At 45.6% G+C, this 21,056-nt stretch overlaps 1 protein-coding gene across 1 annotated transcript in view; it reads left to right on the forward strand.

Annotated features, from left to right (window-relative positions):
- The window catches only part of LYVE1 (lymphatic vessel endothelial hyaluronan receptor 1), a 229,616-nt gene that overhangs the window by 10,384 nt on the left and 198,176 nt on the right, over positions 1-21,056 (forward strand). The window contains exon 2 of the mRNA XM_088476086.1: positions 12,891-13,062. Within this exon, the coding sequence (XP_088332212.1) occupies positions 12,891-13,062 (172 nt within the window). The remainder of the gene's footprint in view (positions 1-12,890; positions 13,063-21,056) is intronic.

The following is a 21,056-nucleotide window of genomic DNA, read 5'->3' on the forward strand; positions in this document are numbered from 1 at the left end:
GTCCTATGTCTGTATAGTGTGTAATAGATGTGTATTATGGTCATGTACAGGGGTCAGGACATGTTGGGGGTGTAGTGTCCTATGTCTGTATACAGTGTAATAGATGTGTATTATGGTCATGTACAGCGGTCAGGACATGTTGGGGGTGTAGTGTCCTATGTCTGTATACAGTGCAATAGATGTGTATTATGGTCATGTACAGCGGTCAGGACATGTTGGGGGTGTAGTGTCCTATGTCTGTATACAGGATAATAGATGTGTATTATGGTCATGTACAGCGGTCAGGACATGTTGGGGGTGTAGTGTCCTATGTCTGTATACAGTGTAATAGATGTGTATTATGGTCATGTACAGTGATCAGGACATGTTGGGGGTGTAGTGTCCTATGTCTGTATACAGTGTAATAGATGTATTATGGTCATGTACAGCGGTCAGGACATGTTGGGGGTGTAGTGTCCTATGTCTGTATAGTGTGTAATAGATGTGTATTATGGTCATGTACAGTGGTCAGGACATGTTGGGGGTGTAGTGTCCTATGTCTGTATACAGTGTAATAGATGTGTATTATGGTCATGTACAGCGGTCAGGACATGTTGGGGGTGTAGTGTCCTATGTCTGTATACAGTGTAATAGATGTGTATTATGGTCATGTACAGTGGTCAGGACATGTTGGGGGTGTAGTGTCCTATGTCAGTATACAGTGTAATAGATGTGTATTATGGTCATGTACAGCGGTCAGGACATGTTGGGGGTGTAGTGTCTTATGTCTATATACAGTGTAATAGATGTGTATTATGTACATGTACAGCGGTCAGGACATGTTGGGGGTGTAGTGTCCTATGTCTGTATAGTGTGTAATAGATGTGTATTATGGTCATGTACAGCGGTCAGGACATGTTGGGGGTGTAGTGTCCTATGTCTGTATACAGTGTAATAGATGTGTATTATGGTCATGTACAGCGGTCAGGACATGTTGGGGTGTAGTGTCCTATGTCTGTATACAGTGTAATAGATGTGTATTATGGTCATGTACAGCGGTCAGGACATGTTGGGCTGTAGTGTCCTATGTCTGTATACGGTGTAATAGATGTGTATTATGGTCATGTACAGCGCTCAGGACATGTTGGGGGTGTAGTGTCCTATGTCTGTATACAGTGTAATAGATGTGTATTATGGTCGTGTACAGCGGTCAGGACATGTTGGGGGTGTAGTGTCCTATGTCTGTATACAGCGTAATAGATGTGTATAATGATCATGTACAGCGGTCAGGACATGTTGGGGATGTAGTGTCCTATGTCTGTATACAGTGTAATAGATGTGTAGTATATGGTCATGTACAGCAGTCAGGACATGTTGGGGGTGTAGTGTCCTATGTCTGTATACAGTGTAATAGATGTGTATTATGGTCATGTACAGCGATCAGGACATGTTGGGGGTGTAGTGTCCTATGTCTGTATACAGTGTAATAGATGTGTATTATGGTCATGTACAGTGGTCAGGACATGTTGGGGGTGTAGTGTCCTATGTCTGTATACAGTGTAATAGATGTGTATTATGGTCATGTACAGCGCTCAGGACATGTTGGGGGTGTAGTGTCCTATGTCTGTATACAGTGTAATAGATGTGTATTATGGTCATGTACAGCGCTCAGGACATGTTGGGGTGTAGTGTCCTATGTCTGTATACAGTGCAATAGATGTGTATTATGGTCATGTACAGTGGTCAGGACATGTTGGGGGTGTAGTGTCCTATGTCTGTATACAGTGTAATAGATGTGTATTATGATCATGTACAGTGGTCAGGACATGTTGGGGGTGTAGTGTCTTATGTCTATATACAGTGTAATAGATGTGTATTATGGTCATGTACAGTGGTCAGGACATGTTGGGGGTGTAGTGTCCTATGTCTGTATACAGTGTAATAGATGTGTATTATGATCATGTACAGCGGTCAGGACATGTTGGGGGTGTAGTGTCCTATGTCTGTATACAGTGTAATAGATGTGTATTATGATAATGTACAGCGGTCAGGACATGTTGGGGGTGTAGTGTCCTATGTCTGTATACAGTGTAATAGATGTGTATTATGGTCATGTACAGCGGTCAGGACATGTTGGGCTGTAGTGTCCTATGTCTGTATACGGTGTAATAGATGTGTATTATGGTCATGTACAGCGCTCAGGACATGTTGGGGGTGTAGTGTCCTATGTCTGTATACAGTGTAATAGATGTGTATTATGGTCGTGTACAGCGGTCAGGACATGTTGGGGGTGTAGTGTCCTATGTCTGTATACAGCGTAATAGATGTGTATAATGATCATGTACAGCGGTCAGGACATGTTGGGGGTGTAGTGTCCTATGTCTGTATACAGTGTAATAGATGTGTATTATGATCATGTACAGCGGTCAGGACATGTTGGGGATGTAGTGTCCTATGTCTGTATACAGTGTAATAGATGTGTAGTATATGGTCATGTACAGCAGTCAGGACATGTTGGGGGTGTAGTGTCCTATGTCTGTATACAGTGTAATAGATGTGTATTATGGTCATGTACAGCGCTCAGGACATGTTGGGGGTGTAGTGTCCTATGTCTGTATACAGTGTAATAGATGTGTATTATGGTCATGTACAGCGCTCAGGACATGTTGGGGTGTAGTGTCCTATGTCTGTATACAGTGTAATAGATGTGTATTATGGTCATGTACAGTGGTCAGGTCATGTTGGGGGTGTAGTGTCCTATGTCTGTATACAGTGCAATAGATGTGTATTATGGTCATGTACAGTGGTCAGGACATGTTGGGGGTGTAGTGTCCTATGTCTGTATACAGTGCAATAGATGTGTATTATGGTCATGTACAGCGCTCAGGACATGTTGGGGGTGTAGTGTCCTATGTCTGTATACAGTGTAATAGATGTGTATTATGGTCATGTACAGCGCTCAGGACATGTTGGGGGTGTAGTGTCCTATGTCTGTATACAGTGTAATAGATGTGTATTATGATCATGTACAGTGGTCAGGTCATGTTGGGGGTGTAGTGTCCTATGTCTGTATACAGTGTAATAGATGTGTATTATGGTCATGTACAGCGGTCAGGACATGTTGGGGGTGTAGTGTCCTATGTCTGTATACAGTGTAATAGATGTATTATGATCATGTACAGCGGTCAGGACATGTTGGGGGTGTAGTGTCCTATGTCTGTATACAGTGTAATAGATGTGTAGTATATGATCATGTACAGCGGTCAGGACATGTTGGAGGTGTAGTGTCCTATGTCTGTATACAGTGTAATAGATGTATTATGGTCATGTACAGCGGTCAGGACATGTTGGGGGTGTAGTGTCCTATGTCTGTATACAGTGTAATAGATGTGTATTATGGTCATGTACAGTGGTCAGGTCATGTTGGGGGTGTAGTGTCCTATGTCTGTATACAGTGCAATAGATGTGTATTATGGTCATGTACAGTGGTCAGGACATGCTGGGGGCGTAGTGCCTTAGTGATGTCTCCGATCCCTAGTGAATATATAGGCTGCACTCTCAGTGATATCATTGATTCTTAGCGAGTGGATAGGCTGCAATCTCAGTGATGTCATTGATTCTTTGCGAGTGTATAGGCTGCAATCTCAGTGATGTCATTGATTCTTAGCGAGGGGATTGGCTGCATTCTCAGTGATATCATTGATTCTTAGCGAGTGGATAGGCTGCATTCTCAGTGATATCATTGATTCTTAGTGAGTGGATAGGCTGCAATCTCAGTGATGTCATTGATTCTTTGCGAGTGGATAGGCTGCAATCTCAGTGATGTCATTGATTCTTAGCGAGTGGATAGGCTGCAATCTCAGTGATGTCATTGATTCTTAGTGAGTGGATAGGCTGCAATCTCAGTGATGTCATTGATTCTTAGCGAGTGGATAGGCTGCACTCTCAGTGCTGTCATTGATTCTTAGTGAGTGGATAGGCTGCATTCTCAGGGAAGTGCCTGGCAATTTCCTTTATATTATCCCCGGCAGCTCCCCAGCACTCCAGGTCACGATGTGCAGCAAAAGTGTCACAAAGATCTATCATACGTGATCTAAAGATTTGCCAGTCTTTAGATCATGCAGGATAGCAGACAGATGCTTGCATGGATCAGGGAGATTCATGATGCATGTATCTGTCTGTAAGGGCTCCCCTGGCTATGGCATTAACCCCCTGCTAGAAAAAGTCCGGTGCTGGTTATGGTAAATACAGGGGGACCATGCTCATTTTTTTCCCCTGTATTTCACGATCTGTTGTTCCAATGCGTCGGAATCAGCCAGATCGTGCATAATATCTAGTGTGTACGCACCTTTACAGTGGTATATTCAATATAAGCAGTGCAATATAATACATTGTTACAGTGTAATATCCGATATATGAAGTAAAATATAATCATTTGTTACAAGGTTATGTTCAATATAAGCAGCAATATATTACACTGTTGCAGTGTTATGTATACTTATAATAACATTGTAATGATTGTGTCTATACATTAAAGCATTTTTTTAAGACATGTTCTCCTTGGGACTGTGTATGAACTATGGAAACACCATTTTTCTGTTTGTCTGTCTGTCTGTTCGTTCTGGCATCACACAATAAAATACAGGATGAATTTGGATTGCGTTTTCAATACTGTATAGCTTTACCACCTAGAAGAAAGCTGAGGTATGTATTATCTCAATGTGACATCAGGGAGAGGAGCAATAAAAGAAAAAACAGACGTTTGACACTCAGCGCGTACATACTCCTCAAGCCAAAAATTACTACATGTATATAAATATATATCTTTAGGGACTGTTTATAAACTATGGAGATAAAAAAATTTTTTTACTGGAATTTGCACAGACTCCTCAAGTCCAAAATGACTAAGGGCGCTATTTATTAACATTATTTTTACTAAAATAAAGTGATAAAGGCTGTTTTGTGTTGTCACATCCTTATCACATTATGGCCCTCATTCAGAGCCGTACGCTATTTGCGGTCGTTCGTTTAAAAACAAGGGGTGGCTATTCAAATGATCCGTACGCACATTGCAGTCTGTTCACACCTCTAAGTCTGAACGAACGAGCAAAACATACGCTCGTTTATTTGTTAAAAACGCCCCCTGGCCGCACGCATCCTACGTCATGTCCGCTATTTATTAGATTAATCGAGTACATCGACCAGCGTATGAACTGCTCGCTATTCTTGTGGTTGGTGTTTGCTACCACAAATTTGCGTGCAGTTCTGGCTATAAAATAACCCAGTGACGTGGTCAATGACGCTGCTGTTTTAAATATACACACCCATAAAACGCCCGCTTTGACCTTTAAGCACGCCTGCGTTCGGATCTCCACTCCCCATTTTCAAGCACCTTCCCCTGTTACCACCCACATACGCCTCATTCTGTCACTAAAAGTAGCAGGCACTCGCTATATAGCGAACAAACGATTTTCGGCCGCACTGACTGGTTCGCGCATGCGTACTAAAAAGCGTACGCATGCGCAGATGTGCAAACATCGCTCGGAACGAGCGTACTGCCGCTAACGAGCGGCTCTGAATGAGGGCCTATATTAGTATCACCTACAGTTACTAAAGGGCAATTGGAGTAGAATTTGTAAAATTCAGAGCCGGACGCTATTTGCGGACGGTCGTTCAAAAAAAGGGTCCGGCTATTTAAATTGTGCGCTCGCTCATTGCGGTTTGTTGATGCCTCTATGTCTGAGCGAGCGAACGAAAAATGCGCTCGCTATTTTGTAAAGACGTCCCTTTGCCGTTCGCATCACACGTCATCTCCGGTATTTATTAGATTAATCGGGAACATCGAAAGGCATCTGAACTGCACGCAGTGCTTGTGGTAGGTTTTACTTCCCGCTATCACTGCGAGCAGTTCAGGCTAAAAGACAACCAAGTGATGTGGTTGATGACGCTCCTTTACTAATTATGCACTCCCATTAAACGCCCTTTTTACCATTCGGCACGCCTGTGTTCGGATCTCCACTCCCCAGTTTTCAAGCACCTTCCCCTGTTACCACCCACAAACGGTACATTCTGTCAATCAAATTAGCAGCCCCTTGCTGTTTTGCGAGCGCTCGATTTCCAACCGCAATTACTGGTTTGCGCATGCGCATTACGCCCCATACGCATGCGCAGTTGTGCGAACATCGCTCAGAGCGACCGAGCGCCCGCTTACGAGCGGCTCTGAATCAGGCCCACTGATCACTGCTACACCCACTGCACGCTGATCACTGCTACAGACACCGCACGCTGATCACTGCTACACACACCGCACGCTGATCACTGCTACAGACACCGCACGCTGATCACTGCTACACACACCACACGCCGATCACTGCTACACACACCGCACGCCGATCTCTGCTACACAGACCGCACGCTGATCACTGCTACACAGACCGCACGCCGATCACTGCTACACACACCGCACGCCGATCACTGCTACACACACCGCACGCCGATCACCGCAACACACACCGCACGCCGATCACTGCTACACACACCGCACGCCGATCACTGCTACACACACCGCACGCCGATCACTGCTACACACACCGCACGCCGATCACTGCTACACACACCGCACGCCGATCACTGCTACACACACCGCACGCCGATCACTGCTACAGACACCGCACGCCGATCACTGCTACAGACACCGCACGCCGATCACTGCTACACACACCGCACGCCGATCACTGCTACACACACCGCACGCCGATCACTGCTACACACACCGCACACCGATCACTGCTACAGACACCGCACGCCGATCACTGCTACAGACACCGCACGCCGATCACTGCTACAGACACCGCACGCCAATCACTGCTACACACACCGCACGCCGATCACTGCTACACACACCGCACGCCGATCACTGCTACACACACCGCACGCCGATCACTGCTACACACACCACACGCCGATCACTGCTACACACACCACACGCCGATCACTGCTACACACACCACACGCCGATCTCTGCTACACACACCACACGCCGATCACTGCTACAGACACCACACGCCGATCACTGCTACAGACACCACACGCTGATCACTGCTACACACATCACTAGTGATGTCAGTGGAGAGCTTCCGGCTCTGACAGAGCCAGAAGCTCTCCGGGGCTTACGACAAGTGAGACCCTACCCTAGGGTCTCGTCGTAAGCCCCGATGGTCGCGATGGTCTCTGACCATCGCGACCATCACCCTAGCGGTCGTTAGAGCTGTGGGTGCAAACCCACAGCCTAATGACCGAAACAGAGGCAGGCGGTCAGGATGCAAGCGGCCGCCCAATTTCTGAGCAACCGCTTGCATCCTCCGACCGCCTCTGAATGAGGCCCATAGTGGGGCGCTAATCAAATAGATTGTAAGCCTGAAACAATGAGTTCTCCCAGGTCCCGGGGCACCTTTTAGCTTCTTGAACTGTGGTGCCTGAGTCTCTCTGCCACACAGTGTAATATTAAGTATAAGCAGTGCGATACAATTCATGGTTATAATGGTATATTCAATACTAGCTGGGATACCTGGCATTGCCCGGGTTGAAGACTGGACACTGAAGTACACCTGCAGCCTTCATTTGTTCATATTGTCCTCCCCGCTGACCCCATTCCATTCATCCTGAAAAGGCCCCACTGCTTGCTAACATGCAATCTAACACTATGGTGTAACTACCATGGGTGCAATGGGTGCGACTGCTATGGTGCCCGAGCTGCCTCTGTGGCCCACCACTCCCCCTGCACCCAGTCAGCCACACAAGGGGACCCAGGTGTCAGCGGTGTTGACTCGGTGACACCCTGCCAGCTGGTACAGTTGGCAGACATGGAGAGACAGTGCCACCAGTGGTGAGGCAATCAAGGCTCGTGGACCGGCAATCAACAGTGGTGGCTGCTGATTGGCTGCCAGTCCATGAGCTCTGATTGGCTTGCAACGGGCACCAGATTCAAATTGCTCCGGCACTGTTTGTCCATGTCTGCTGGTGCATCAACTGTAATTAGCTGGTGGCTTGGCATCAAATCCACATCGGCTGGCTGCTGATGGCACAGAGGGAGAGGCTGATGGAGGGACACGGGGAGGTGAGGTGCTGGGGGGGCATAATGTGTAAGGGGCACTATTGTGTGGAATAATGTGTTATATGGGGCACTACTACTATGTGGCATAATCTGTAAAGGGCATTACTGTGTGGTATAATGTGTAAGGGGTATTACTGTGTGGCATAATGTATAAGGGGCACTACTGCGTGGCATAATGTGTATAAGGATACTACTGTGTGGCATAACTTGAATGGGCTTTGTGTGGGGGCAAATGTATGTGGTTTTTTTACCTCTGGGGGGCATTTTAAGATCTTGCTATGTGGCCCACAAAGTTCTAGTTATGTCCTTGCATGCAAACAGAGAGCTGACTAATATAGGTGGTCACTTTAAAAAGGACGTAAGTTGGGTACACACTTAACGATGTGTCATGTGGCAGGTCCTGGTATCGGAAAGTGCATAAACACTTGCCGATACCGGGAGCAACAGCGGGGGCCATGTTGCATCTGGCTGGATGCCCCCAGCTGGCGATATCGGCCATCAGGGCTGCATGCAGGTCCGACAGGCAATGATGCTGATGATGCCAGGGAGCACGCATAGTCAGTGACATAGCAGGTACACACTGCCCGATGTCACACTGCCAACATAGTCTATTGTGTATCCCAATTTCCATTGGAGTCAGCCCCGGAGCCTGTGTAATGTAAGAGTGTCCCCATTTTAGGGATAATGTGACAGTGTGGCCCTGACACAGGCAAAAACCTAATCCTGGTCACTATCCCACCATGCCAAATTTTCACGTCATTTTGGCCCCACTTCACAATGCTGATATTACAGGCATTGTGAAGCAGGGGGCGGGGACAAAATTACACACACACACAGCCCACTGCGGGGGCTTCACAGGTAATTACGAGGGGCTCGGCGGCGGCTGGGAGACTTGCCTGCCTTTCCAGGGGCCGTGAGTGGCACCAGATTTTTGGGAGGCTCCTGGTCGAATCGGGAGGGTAGGAAAGTATGATTCTGCTTGAGGAAAACTCGGGGGACAAACAAATGTGGGGTTCCCACTATTTTCCTCTAACCAGCACCAGGCTGAACCAGCCAAGGTGGTAATGGCACAGCATGGGGCGTGGGGTTCCTCTATGAAACCATTCTACAGCCCAAAACTGGTCAGCTCAGGGCTGGCAATCGTTGGAAAGTGGGGAACCCACCAAAAAATGAGTCCCCCTCTGAGCCTCTTCCCTGCACCCCTGGTGGCTGTGGATGCAGTGGCAATGGTATAAACCAAGTAGTCTTTGTAATATTGTTTATCACCGTGGGACTACAAGTCCCAGGTAGCCTGCACTGTGGCACTTCTAGAACTACAAGTACAAGCAGGCTGCTGGCACCGGTACCCCCACTGTGGAAAATATTGAAAAAGCTCCAGGACACACACCCCCCAAATGTAGGAATACTTTATTACACATCACTCACAATACATACTTACCTCCTCCCTGGTGCCGATCGCTCCTCTTGGCCAGTAGGCATCCCATCTCCAAAAAATAAAAAAGCGAGTTACCCAGACCAGAACGAGCGCCATACTGTATATACAATATAGCACTAGCTGAGTGACAGGGAACCCGCGTCGTTACCTGCGCTTTAGCTGTTCTTAGCCAATAAGCAGCCGGTTGCTATGACAAGGGCCAATGATTGGCTAAAAGCAGCCAGACTCTTAAGGGGCCTATCTATTAGCGGATCTTTTTCAAAAGATGAAAGACAAAAGATTATCCCTTGAAAATTCCTGGGGCTGCGGTGACAGATATCTCTCATGACAGATTTTTGCAAACGACGAACAATATTTTTAATGAATATGAATAGAAACATAAATAATATCGTTTGTCGTATGTCGTTTACCGCGACAGATATTTCTACTATCTGTCAGCGATAAGCGATAATTGACCAACATGTTGGAGAGACAAAAGACAAAATTTGTCGGCCGCGGGAGTGCGCATTTTCATCGTTCAGAGCCTTTCCATTAGCAGATAAATCATTCATCATTCAAATTTATCTGCTAATGGATAGGCCCCTTTAGCCAATCACGGCTAAGGTACAGGAAATCCATGAGGTTTAGAATGTAAGCTCTGACAAGCAGGGCCCTCGTCCCTATGTGCTTTTCCTTCCCTTACTTATACCATCTACTGCATACTCCCTACATCGGCACCTAACACAGAGTTCAGCCGCCCTGCTGCTTATTTCAGTGTTATGCAGCAATGGTTATATACCGTGTCCTTGTCCTGCATGGCCTTGTACTGTAAGACACTGTTCTCTTCTTCTGATCATTTCTTTATGCCCTTTGTTAGGCGCTGTGGAACCCTTGTGGCACCATATGAATAAAGGATAATAGTAATAATACTCTGGGATCTAGCAGCAGTCAGGTTGGATCTGGCAGCAGTCAGGTCGGATCTGGCAGCAGTCAGGTGGGATCTGGCAGCAGTCAGGTGGGATCTGGCAGCAGTCAGGTGGGATCTGGCAGCAGTCAGGTGGGATATAGCAGCAGTCAGGTGGGATCTGGCAGCAGTCAGGCGGAATCTGGCAGCAGTCAGGTGGGATCTGGCAGCAGTCAGGTGGGATCTGGCAGCAGTCAGGTGGGATCTGGCAGCAGTCAGGTGGGATCTGGCAGCAGTCAGGTGGGATCTGACAGCAGTCAGGTGGGATCTGGCAGCAGTCAGGTTGGATCTGGCAGCAGTCAGGCTGGATCTGGCAGCAGTCAGGTTGGATCTGGCAGCAGTCAGGTTGGATATAACAGCAGTCAGGTTGGATATGGCAGCAGTCAGGTTGGATCTAGCAGCAGTCAGGTTGGATCTAGCAGCAGTCAGGTTGGATCTAGCAGCAATCAGGTTGGATCTGGCAGCAGTCAGGTTGGATCTGGCAGCAGTCAGGTTGAATATGGCAGCAGTCAGGTTGGATCTAGCAGCAGTCAGGTTGGATATGGCAGCAGTCAGGTTGGATATGGCAGCAGTCAGGTTGGAACTAGCAGCAGTCAGGTTGGATCTAGCAGCAGTCAGGTTGGATCTAGCAGCAGTCAGGTTGAATATGGCAGCAGTCAGGTTGAATATGGCAGCAGTCAGGTGGGATCTGGCAGCAGTCAGGTTGGATCTGGCAGCAGTCAGGTTGGATCTGGCAGCAGTCAGGTTGGATATAACAGCAGTCAGGTTGGATATGGCAGCAGTCAGGTTGGAACTAGCAGCAGTCAGGTTGGATCTAGCAGCAGTCAGGTTGGATCTAGCAGCAGTCAGGTTGAATATGGCAGCAGTCAGGTTGAATATGGCAGCAGTCAGGTTGGATCTAGCAGCAGTCAGGTTGGATCTAGCAGCAGTCAGGTTGGATCTAGCAGCAGTCAGGTTGGATCTGGCAGCAGTCAGGTTGGATCTGGCAGCAGTCAGGTTGAATATGGCAGCAGTCAGGTTGGATCTAGCAGCAGTCAGGTTGGATATGGCAGCAGTCAGGTTGGATATGGCAGCAGTCAGGTTGGATCTAGCAGCAGTCAGGTTGGAACTAGCAGCAGTCAGGTTGGATCTAGCAGCAGTCAGGTTGGATCTGGCAGCAGTCAGGTTGAATATGGCAGCAGTCAGGTTGGATCTAGCAGCAGTCAGGTTGGATCTAGCAGCAGTCAGGTTGGATCTGGCAGCAGTTAGGTTGGATCTGGCAGCAGTCAGGTTGAATACGGCAGCAGTCAGGTTGGATCTAGCAGCAGTCAGGTTGGATATGGCAGCAGTCAGGTTGGATCTGGCAGCAGTCAGGTTGGATCTGGCAGCAGTCAGGTTGGATCTGGCAGCAGTCAGGTTGGATCTGGCAGCAGTTAGGTTGGATATGGCAGCAGTCAGGTTGGATCTGGCAGCAGTCAGGTTGGATCTGGCAGCAGTCAGGTTGGATCTGGCAGCAGTCAGGTTGGATCTGGCAGCAGTCAGGTCGGATCTGGCAGCAGTCAGGTCGGATCTGGCAGCAGTCAGGTCGGATCTGGCAGCAGTCAGGTCGGATCTGGCAGCAGTCAGGTCGGATCTAGCAGCAGTCAGGTCGGATCTAGCATCAGTCAGGTCGGATCTAGCAGCAGTCAGGTTGGATATAGCAGCAGTCAGGTTGCTTTTGCCTTTGTAATTGTTACCACTTTAAATCTATGGGCTAAATCGCCAGAACCTGGCAGCTTTTGGACACTCGCCGCCTGTTACATATGGACCAATATGTTCTACTATATGGAATGCTTTACGCCTGTTTATGTAGTCATATGTTTCCATCCCATAACACTTTGTACTTCAAGAAATGTAAATATGACTATTGGAAGACAGTAGAAAAAATATACAAGTTATTTAACAAGCGTTACATTGACACCTAATGCAGGAATCGTCTCCCAGCCATTTCTAGCAGTTCAATATTGAGAAAACCTCAGTAATAACCTATAAAGTCTCTCCCAATGGTCTCATTTTGTTCCTTGGTCAGTGAGCATTAACCAGCGGCCAGTCTTATAGACGCCATTTATACAGAAATTAGGGAGCGGTCGTTGATTTGGGCACTAACATTTAGGTTATGACATTTGGGCAACAATTTATTAGGCTCCTGGGCCTGTGTGTGTCAGCTCATTGGGGTGAAGGAATTAGAGGGAACAGAATTAAATGTTGGGGATGGAAGGATGGATGTCAGACTCTGCTTAAAGATTGTGGAATCAATTAACGGAGAGGATTTAGGTTGTAGGTTTAGGAAACATATTGTAGCTAAATAATGGGGAATGAAGATAGTGACCTAACTGACAACTTATCCTAATATCAGCCAACAACTTACACAGAGACTCCCTGTACCTGTGTGTCCATTGCAGGCATTGCACCATTAAGATGCCGAATAGCCGGCGTGGTTCTCGTGGAAAATGAGGATCGTTCAAAGAAATTTAACTACACAATGGGCGAGAGCGCCTGCCAGGTACTTGGATTGCAGCTCGCCAGCAAGGCTCAGGTGGAGAAGGCAATGAGATATGGTTTTGAAACATGCAGGTAAGTGCTCTTATTATTATTTATATGGCGCCACAAAGGTTCCGCAGCGCCTTACACAGTACATAAATGAGCACACAAGAAAACACAGTAATAGTAATATAAAACCATACAGGACAAGGACATAACACAAGCAGCAGGGCCTCAGCAACCAAGTGTTAGGTGCCAGTTGGGGAGTTAGGCGTACATGATACTATAAGTAAGGGAAGAAAAACACGTGAGTGATGAGGGCCCTGCTCGTGAGAGCTTACATTCTAAAGGGAGGCGGGGCAGACAGACAGGGGCAAGAGATGGTTGCTTCCTCCTGTCTTTTTGATCAACTTCCTAGGGGGTATATTCACTAAGATGCAGGTTTTTAGAAGTAGAGTTGTTACCCATAGCAACCAGATTCTAGCTATTATCTACTAGAAGCTGCTAGATAAATACATAGAATCTGGTTGCTATGGGCAACAACTCCGCTTCTAAAAACCTGCATTTTAGTGAATATACCCCTTAGGGCTCTATTTACTACAATCCGCATATTAAATGCAGATTGTAGTGTGATATTACCGAGTGAATTCGCATTGCGAATTCAGGCAATATCACAGGGATTTACTATAAATCCCTTGCAGGGACAGAGCTTGCGATAAAGCTCTGTCCCTGCGGATCCCATCCACACTCTAGTCGCGGTATTTTCGGAAAAAATACAGCGACTAAGAGCCCGCGCATGCGCCGACCCACCGTCGCTGCTACCCCCACCAACGCTAAGCCCTGCCCCCCGCGATCACGGACCCCTGCGACCCCCCCCTTCCCTTCATTACACCTACCTGCATCCTCCTGGCCTCCGGTGATCTTCTCCGGGCTTCCCGATCAGGTGATCTCCCATACTGCACTGGGACCCGATCACCTGATGACCGGGCCGCAGTGCACTGTGGGAGACCAGCTGACCGGAGAGGAGCCATCACCGGAGGCCCGATCACCGGTCCCTGGATTCGGGTAAGTAAAAAAAAAATTTTCATTTTTTTTTTCTTTTTTTTTTACAGCAATCAGCTTGCGGTCTGTTTAGACCACATAGCTGATTACTGGTACCGGCTCCCGCCTCTGCTCTCCCCGTTAGATCAGAGTGGGAGCCCGGTAACCTGGGGAGACCCTGGATAACGCCACCTCCAGGTGGCGTTATTATCACAGGGCTTCCCCCGGTATTTTTTTACAATTTATTTTTAGTAACTCTGGTCGGATCACATTTTCCATTACAATTATGGGAAATGCGATCTGCTTTACTAAAAATAAGTGATAATTAGGGGTTGGAGTAGAATTTTACTAATTCTACTCCAATTGCCCTGTAATAACTACAGGTTATACTAACATAATGTGAAAAGGGTGTGAAAACACAAAACACCCTTTTTCACTTTATTTTAGTAAAAATAATGTTAATAAATAGAGCCCTTAGAGAGTATATTCAGCTGACCCATAGCGGGAGCATCCCAAAGTGCAGGAGGGCAGGAGCCCCATGGGCACCCCCCTTCCTGTGATCTGAGGGACCAGCCGCACTATACAATCTGTCAGGAACAAAAATACAATAAGTCATTTTTAATAAATAAGTGCTGTGAATGATGTCTCAGACTCCCTGCAGCAAAGTGGATTATGTGGTTTAGTTACATAGAAATCAGGCCTTTTGCATTACCCAATAAACTTTAGTCACCCTGGGTAACTATACCGCATATTCCAGAGGCTGAACAAGGAGAACCCAGGAATTCTTCAATGATTAGATGGATTTCCAAGCGCTCTCAAGATTCATGCACACGATAAATTGAACGATATGGACGATAACATTATCATTCATAGTGTTCACTATTGTCCAGTGTGTATGCATATCGTTAACCATGTGCGCTCCCGAGAATCGTTAACAATGTCTTTCATTGCCAAACTTGCAGGTCAATCCGACGATCTCATCAGGCACTGCAAGTTCAGGAATGAGGGAGGGTGCAGTCACTGAACGATATCGATCACGGTGTATTATCAATGTCGTTTCCGACACTGAACCCAGGAGTTCAGGGAAAACACTTAATATCGCTCATGGAGCATATCGGTCAGTGTGTATGTGCAGCTTTAGGTACGCTATAGTGATTCTAGTGAGTCAGTGTGTATGTGCAGCTTTAGGTACGCTATAGTGATTCTAGTGAGTCAGTGTGTATGTGCAGCTTTAGGTATGCTATAGTGATTCTAGTGAGTCAGTGTGTATGTGCAGCTTTAGGTACGCTATAGTGATTCTAGTGAGTCAGTGTTTATGTGCAGCTTTAGGTACGCTATAGTGATTCTAGTGAGTCAGTGTGTATGTGCAGCTTTAGGTACGCTATAGTGATTCTAGTGAGTCAGTGTGTATGTGCAGCTTTAGGTACGCTATAGTGATTCTAGTGAGTCAGTGTGTATGTGCAGCTTTAGGTACGCTATAGTGATTCTAGTGAGTCAGTGTGTATGTGCAGCTTTAGGTACGCTATAGTGATTCTAGTGAGTCAGTGTGTATGTGCAGCTTTAGGTACGCTATAGTGATTCTAGTGAGTCAGTGTGTATGTGCAGCTTTAGGTACGCTATAGTGATTCTAGTGAGTCAGTGTTTATGTGCAGCTTTAGGTACGCTATAGTGATTCTAGTGAGTCAGTGTTTATGTGCAGCTTTAGGTACGCTATAGTGATTCTAGTGAGTCAGTGTGTATGTGCAGCTTTAGGTACGCTATAGTGATTCTAGTGAGTCAGTGTGTATGTGCAGCTTTAGGTACGCTATAGTGATTCTAGTGAGTCAGTGTGTATGTGCAGCTTTAGGTACGCTATAGTGATTCTAGTGAGTCAGTGTGTATGTGCAGCTTTAGGTACGCTATAGTGATTCTAGTGAGTCAGTGTGTATGTGCAGCTTTAGGTACGCTATAGTGATTCTAGTGAGTCAGTGTTTATGTGCAGCTTTAGGTACGCTATAGTGATTCTAGTGAGTCAGTGTGTATGTGCAGCTTTAGGTACGCTATAGTGATTCTAGTGAGTCAGTGTGTATGTGCAGCTTTAGGTACGCTATAGTGATTCTAGTGAGACAGTGTGTATGTGCAGCTTTAGGTATGCTATAGTGATTCTAGTGAGTCAGTGTGTGTGTGCAGCTTTAGGTACGCTATAGTGATTCTAGTGAGACAGTGTGTATGTGCAGCTTTAGGTACGCTATAGTGATTCTAGTGAGACAGTGTGTATGTGCAGCTTTAGGTACGCTATAGTGATTCTAGTGAGTCAGTGTATGTGCAGCTTTAGGTACGCTATAGTGATTCTAGTGAGTCAGTGTGTATGTGCAGCTTTAAGTACGCTATAGTGATTGTAGTGAGTCAGTGTGTATGTGCAGCTTTAGGTATGCTATAGTGATTCTAGTGAGTCAGTGTGTATGTGCAGCTTTAGGTACGCTATAGTGATTCTAGTGAGTCAGTGTGTATGTGCTGCTTTAAGTACGCTATAGTGATTCTAGTGAGTCAGTGTGTATGTGCAGCTTTAGGTACGCTATAGTGATTCTAGTGAGTCAGTGTGTATGTGCAGCTTTAGGTACGCTATAGTGATTCTAGTGAGACAGTGTGTATGTGCAGCATTAGGAATGCTATAGTGATTCTAGTGAGTCAGTGTGTATGTGCTGCTTTAGGTATGCTATAGTGATTCTAGTGAGTCAGTGTGTATGCGCAGCTTTAGGTACGCTATAGTGATTCTAGTGAGACAGTGTGTATGTGCAGCTTTAGGTATGCTATAGTGATTCTAGTGAGTCAGTGTGTATGCGCAGCTTTAGGTAAGCTATAGTGATTCTAGTGAGACAGTGTGTATGTGCAGCATTAGGAATGCTATAGTGATTCTAGTGAGTCAGTGTGTATGCGCAGCTTTAGGTACGCTATAGTGATTCTAGTGAGACAGTGAGTATGTGCTGCTTTAGGTATGCTATAGTGATTCTAGTGAGTCAGTGTGTATGCGCAGCTTTAGGTACGCTATAGTGATTCTAGTGAGACAGTGTGTGCTATAGTGATTCTAGTGAGTCAGTGTGTATGTGCAGCTTTAGGTATGCTATAGTGATTCTAGTGAGTCAGTGTGTATGTGCAGCTTTAGGTACGCTATAGTGATTCTAGTGAGACAGTGTGTATGTGCAGCATTAGGTACGCTATAGTGATTCTAGTGAGTCAGTGTGTATGTGCAGCTTTAGGTACGCTATAGTGATTCTAGTGAGTCAGTGTTTATGTGCAGCTTTAGGTACGCTATAGTGATTCTAGTGAGTCAGTGTGTATGTGCAGCTTTAGGTACGCTATAGTGATTCTAGTGAGTCAGTGTATGCGCAGCTTTAGGTACGCTATAGTGATTCTAGTGAGACAGTGTGTATGTTCAGCATTAGGAATGCTATAGTGATTCTAGTGAGTCAGTGTGTATGTGCAGCTTTAGGTACGCTATAGTGATTCTAGTGAGTCAGTGTGTATGTGCAGCTTTAGGTACGCTATAGTGATTCTAGTGAGACAGTGTGTATGTGCAGCTTTAGGTACGCTATAGTGATTCTAGTGAGTCAGTGTGTATGTGCAGCTTTAGGTACGCTATAGTGATTCTAGTGAGTCAGTGTTTATGTGCAGCTTTAGGTACGCTATAGTGATTCTAGTGAGTCAGTGTGTATGTGCAGCTTTAGGTACGCTATAGTGATTCTAGTGAGTCAGTGTGTATGTGCAGCTTTAGGTACGCTATAGTGATTCTAGTGAGTCAGTGTGTATGCGCAGCTTTAGGTACGCTATAGTGATTCTAGTGAGACAGTGTGTATGTGCAGCATTAGGAATGCTATAGTGATTCTAGTGAGTCAGTGTGTATGTGCAGCTTTAGGTATGCTATAGTGATTCTAGTGAGTCAGTGTGTATGTGCAGCTTTAAGTACGCTATAGTGATTCTAGTGAGTCAGTGTGTATGTGCTGCTTTAGGTATGCTATAGTGATTCTAGTGAGTCAGTGTGTATGCGCAGCTTTAGGTACGCTATAGTGATTCTAGTGAGACAGTGTGTATGTGCAGCTTTAGGTATGCTATAGTGATTCTAGTGAGTCAGTGTGTATGCGCAGCTTTAGGTACGCTATAGTGATTCTAGTGAGACAGTGTGTATGTGCAGCATTAGGAATGCTATAGTGATTCTAGTGAGTCAGTGTGTATGTGCTGCTTTAGGTATGCTATAGTGATTCTAGTGAGTCAGTGTGTATGCGCAGCTTTAGGTACGCTATAGTGATTCTAGTGAGACAGTGTGTGCTATAGTGATTCTAGTGAGTCAGTGTGTATGTGCAGCTTTAGGTATGCTATAGTGATTCTAGTGAGTCAGTGTGTATGTGCAGCTTTAGGTACGCTATAGTGATTCTAGTGAGACAGTGTGTATGTGCAGCATTAGGTACGCTATAGTGATTCTAGTGAGTCAGTGTGTATGTGCAGCTTTAGGTACGCTATAGTGATTCTAGTGAGTCAGTGTATGTGCAGCTTTAGGTACGCTATAGTGATTCTAGTGAGTCAGTGTGTATGTGCAGCTTTAGGTACGCTATAGTGATTCTAGTGAGTCAGTGTATGCGCAGCTTTAGGTACGCTATAGTGATTCTAGTGAGACAGTGTGTATGTGCAGCATTAGGAATGCTATAGTGATTCTAGTGAGTCAGTGTGTATGTGCAGCTTTAGGTACGCTATAGTGATTCTAGTGAGTCAGTGTGTATGTGCAGCTTTAGGTACGCTATAGTGATTCTAGTGAGACAGTGTGTATGTGCAGCTTTAGGTACGCTATAGTGATTCTAGTGAGTCAGTGTGTATGTGCAGCTTTAGGTACGCTATAGTGATTCTAGTGAGTCAGTGTTTATGTGCAGCTTTAGGTACGCTATAGTGATTCTAGTGAGTCAGTGTGTATGTGCAGCTTTAGGTACGCTATAGTGATTCTAGTGAGTCAGTGTGTATGTGCAGCTTTAGGTACGCTATAGTGATTCTAGTGAGACAGTGTGTATGTGCAGCTTTAGGTATGCTATAGTGATTCTAGTGAGTCAGTGTGTATGTGCAGCTTTAAGTACGCTATAGTGATTCTAGTGAGTCAGTGTGTATGTGCTGCTTTAGGTATGCTATAGTGATTCTAGTGAGTCAGTGTGTATGCGCAGCTTTAGGTACGCTATAGTGATTCTAGTGAGACAGTGTGTATGTGCAGCATTAGGAATGCTATAGTGATTCTAGTGAGTCAGTGTGTATGTGCAGCTTTAGGTATGCTATAGTGATTCTAGTGAGTCAGTGTGTATGTGCAGCTTTAGGTACGCTATAGTGATTCTAGTGAGTCAGTGTGTATGTGCAGCTTTAGGTACGCTATAGTGATTCTAGTGAGTCAGTGTGTATGCGCAGCTTTAGGTACGCTATAGTGATTCTAGTGAGTCAGTGTGTATGTGCAGCTTTAGGTACGCTATAGTGATTCTAGTGAGTCAGTGTGTATGTGCAGCTTTAGGTACGCTATAGTGATTCTAGTGAGTCAGTGTGTACGCTATAGTGATTCTAGTGAGTCAGTGTGTATGTGCAGCTATAGGTACGCTATAGTGATTCTAGTGAGTCAGTGTGTATGTGCAGCTTTAGGTATGCTATAGTGATTCTAGTGAGTCAGTGTGTATGTGCAGCTTTAGGTACGCTATAGTGATTCTAGTGAGTCAGTGTGTATGTGCAGCTTTAGGTACACTATAGTGATTCTAGTGAGTCAGTGTGTATGTGCAGCTTTAGGTACGCTATAGTGATTCTAGCGAGTCGTGTGTATGCTATAGTGATTCTAGTGAGTCAGTGTGTACGTGCAGCTTTAGGTATGCTATAGTGATTCTAGTGAGTCAGTGTGTATGTGCAGCATTAGGTACGCTATAGTGATTCTAGTGAGTCAGTGTGTATGTGCAGCTTTAGGTACGCTATAGTGATTCTAGTGAGTCAGTGTGTATGTGCAGCTTTAGGTACGCTATAGTGATTCTAGTGAGTCAGTGTGTATGTGCAGCTTTAGGTACGCTATAGTGATTCTAGTGAGACAGTGTGTATGTGCAGCTTTAGGTATGCTATAGTGATTCTAGTGAGTCAGTGTGTATGTGCAGCTTTAAGTACGCTATAGTGATTCTAGTGAGTCAGTGTGTATGTGCAGCTTTAGGTATGCTATAGTGATTCTAGTGAGTCAGTGTGTATGTGCAGCTTTAGGTACGCTATAGTGATTCTAGTGAGACAGTGTGTATGTGCAGCTTTAGGTACACTATAGTGATTCTAGTGAGTCAGTGTGTATGTGCAGCTTTAGGTACGCTATAGTGATTCTAGCGATTCGTGTGTATGCTATAGTGATTCTAGTGAGTAAGTGTGTACGTGCAGGTTTAGGTACGCTATAGTGATTCTAGTGAGTCAGTGTGTATGTGCAGCTTTAGGTACACTATAGTGATTCTAGTGAGTCAGTGTGTATGTGCAGCTTTAGGTACACTATAGTGATTCTAGTGAGTCAGTGTGTATGTGCAGCTTTAGGTACGCTATAGTGATTCTAGCGATTCGTGTGTATGCTATAGTGATTCTAGTGAGTAAGTGTGTACGTGCAGCTTTAGGTACGCTATAGTGATTCTAGTGAGTCAGTGTGTATGTGCAGCTTTAGGTACACTATAGTGATTCTAGTGAGTCAGTGTGTATGTGCAGCTTTAGGTACGCTATAGTGATTCTAGCGAGTCGTGTGTATGCTATAGTGAGTCTAGTGAGTAAGTGTGTACGTGCAGCTTTAGGTACGCTATAGTGATTCTAGTGAGTCAGTGTGTATGTGCAGCTTTAGGTACGCTATAGTGATTCTAGCGAGTCGTGTGTATGCTATAGTGATTCTAGTGAGTCAGTGTGTATGGGCAGCTTTAGGTATGCTATAGTGATTCTAATGAGTCAGTGTGTATGTGCAGCTTTAGGTACGCTATAGTGATTCTAGTGAGTCAGTGTGTATATGCAGCTTTAGGTATGCTATAGTGAATCTAGTGAGTCAGTGTGTA

Source organism: Taudactylus pleione, unplaced genomic scaffold (assembly GCF_031769625.1).
Source record: "Taudactylus pleione unplaced genomic scaffold, aTauple2 ptg000182l, whole genome shotgun sequence".
Taxonomy (NCBI): Eukaryota; Metazoa; Chordata; class Amphibia; order Anura; family Myobatrachidae; genus Taudactylus; species Taudactylus pleione.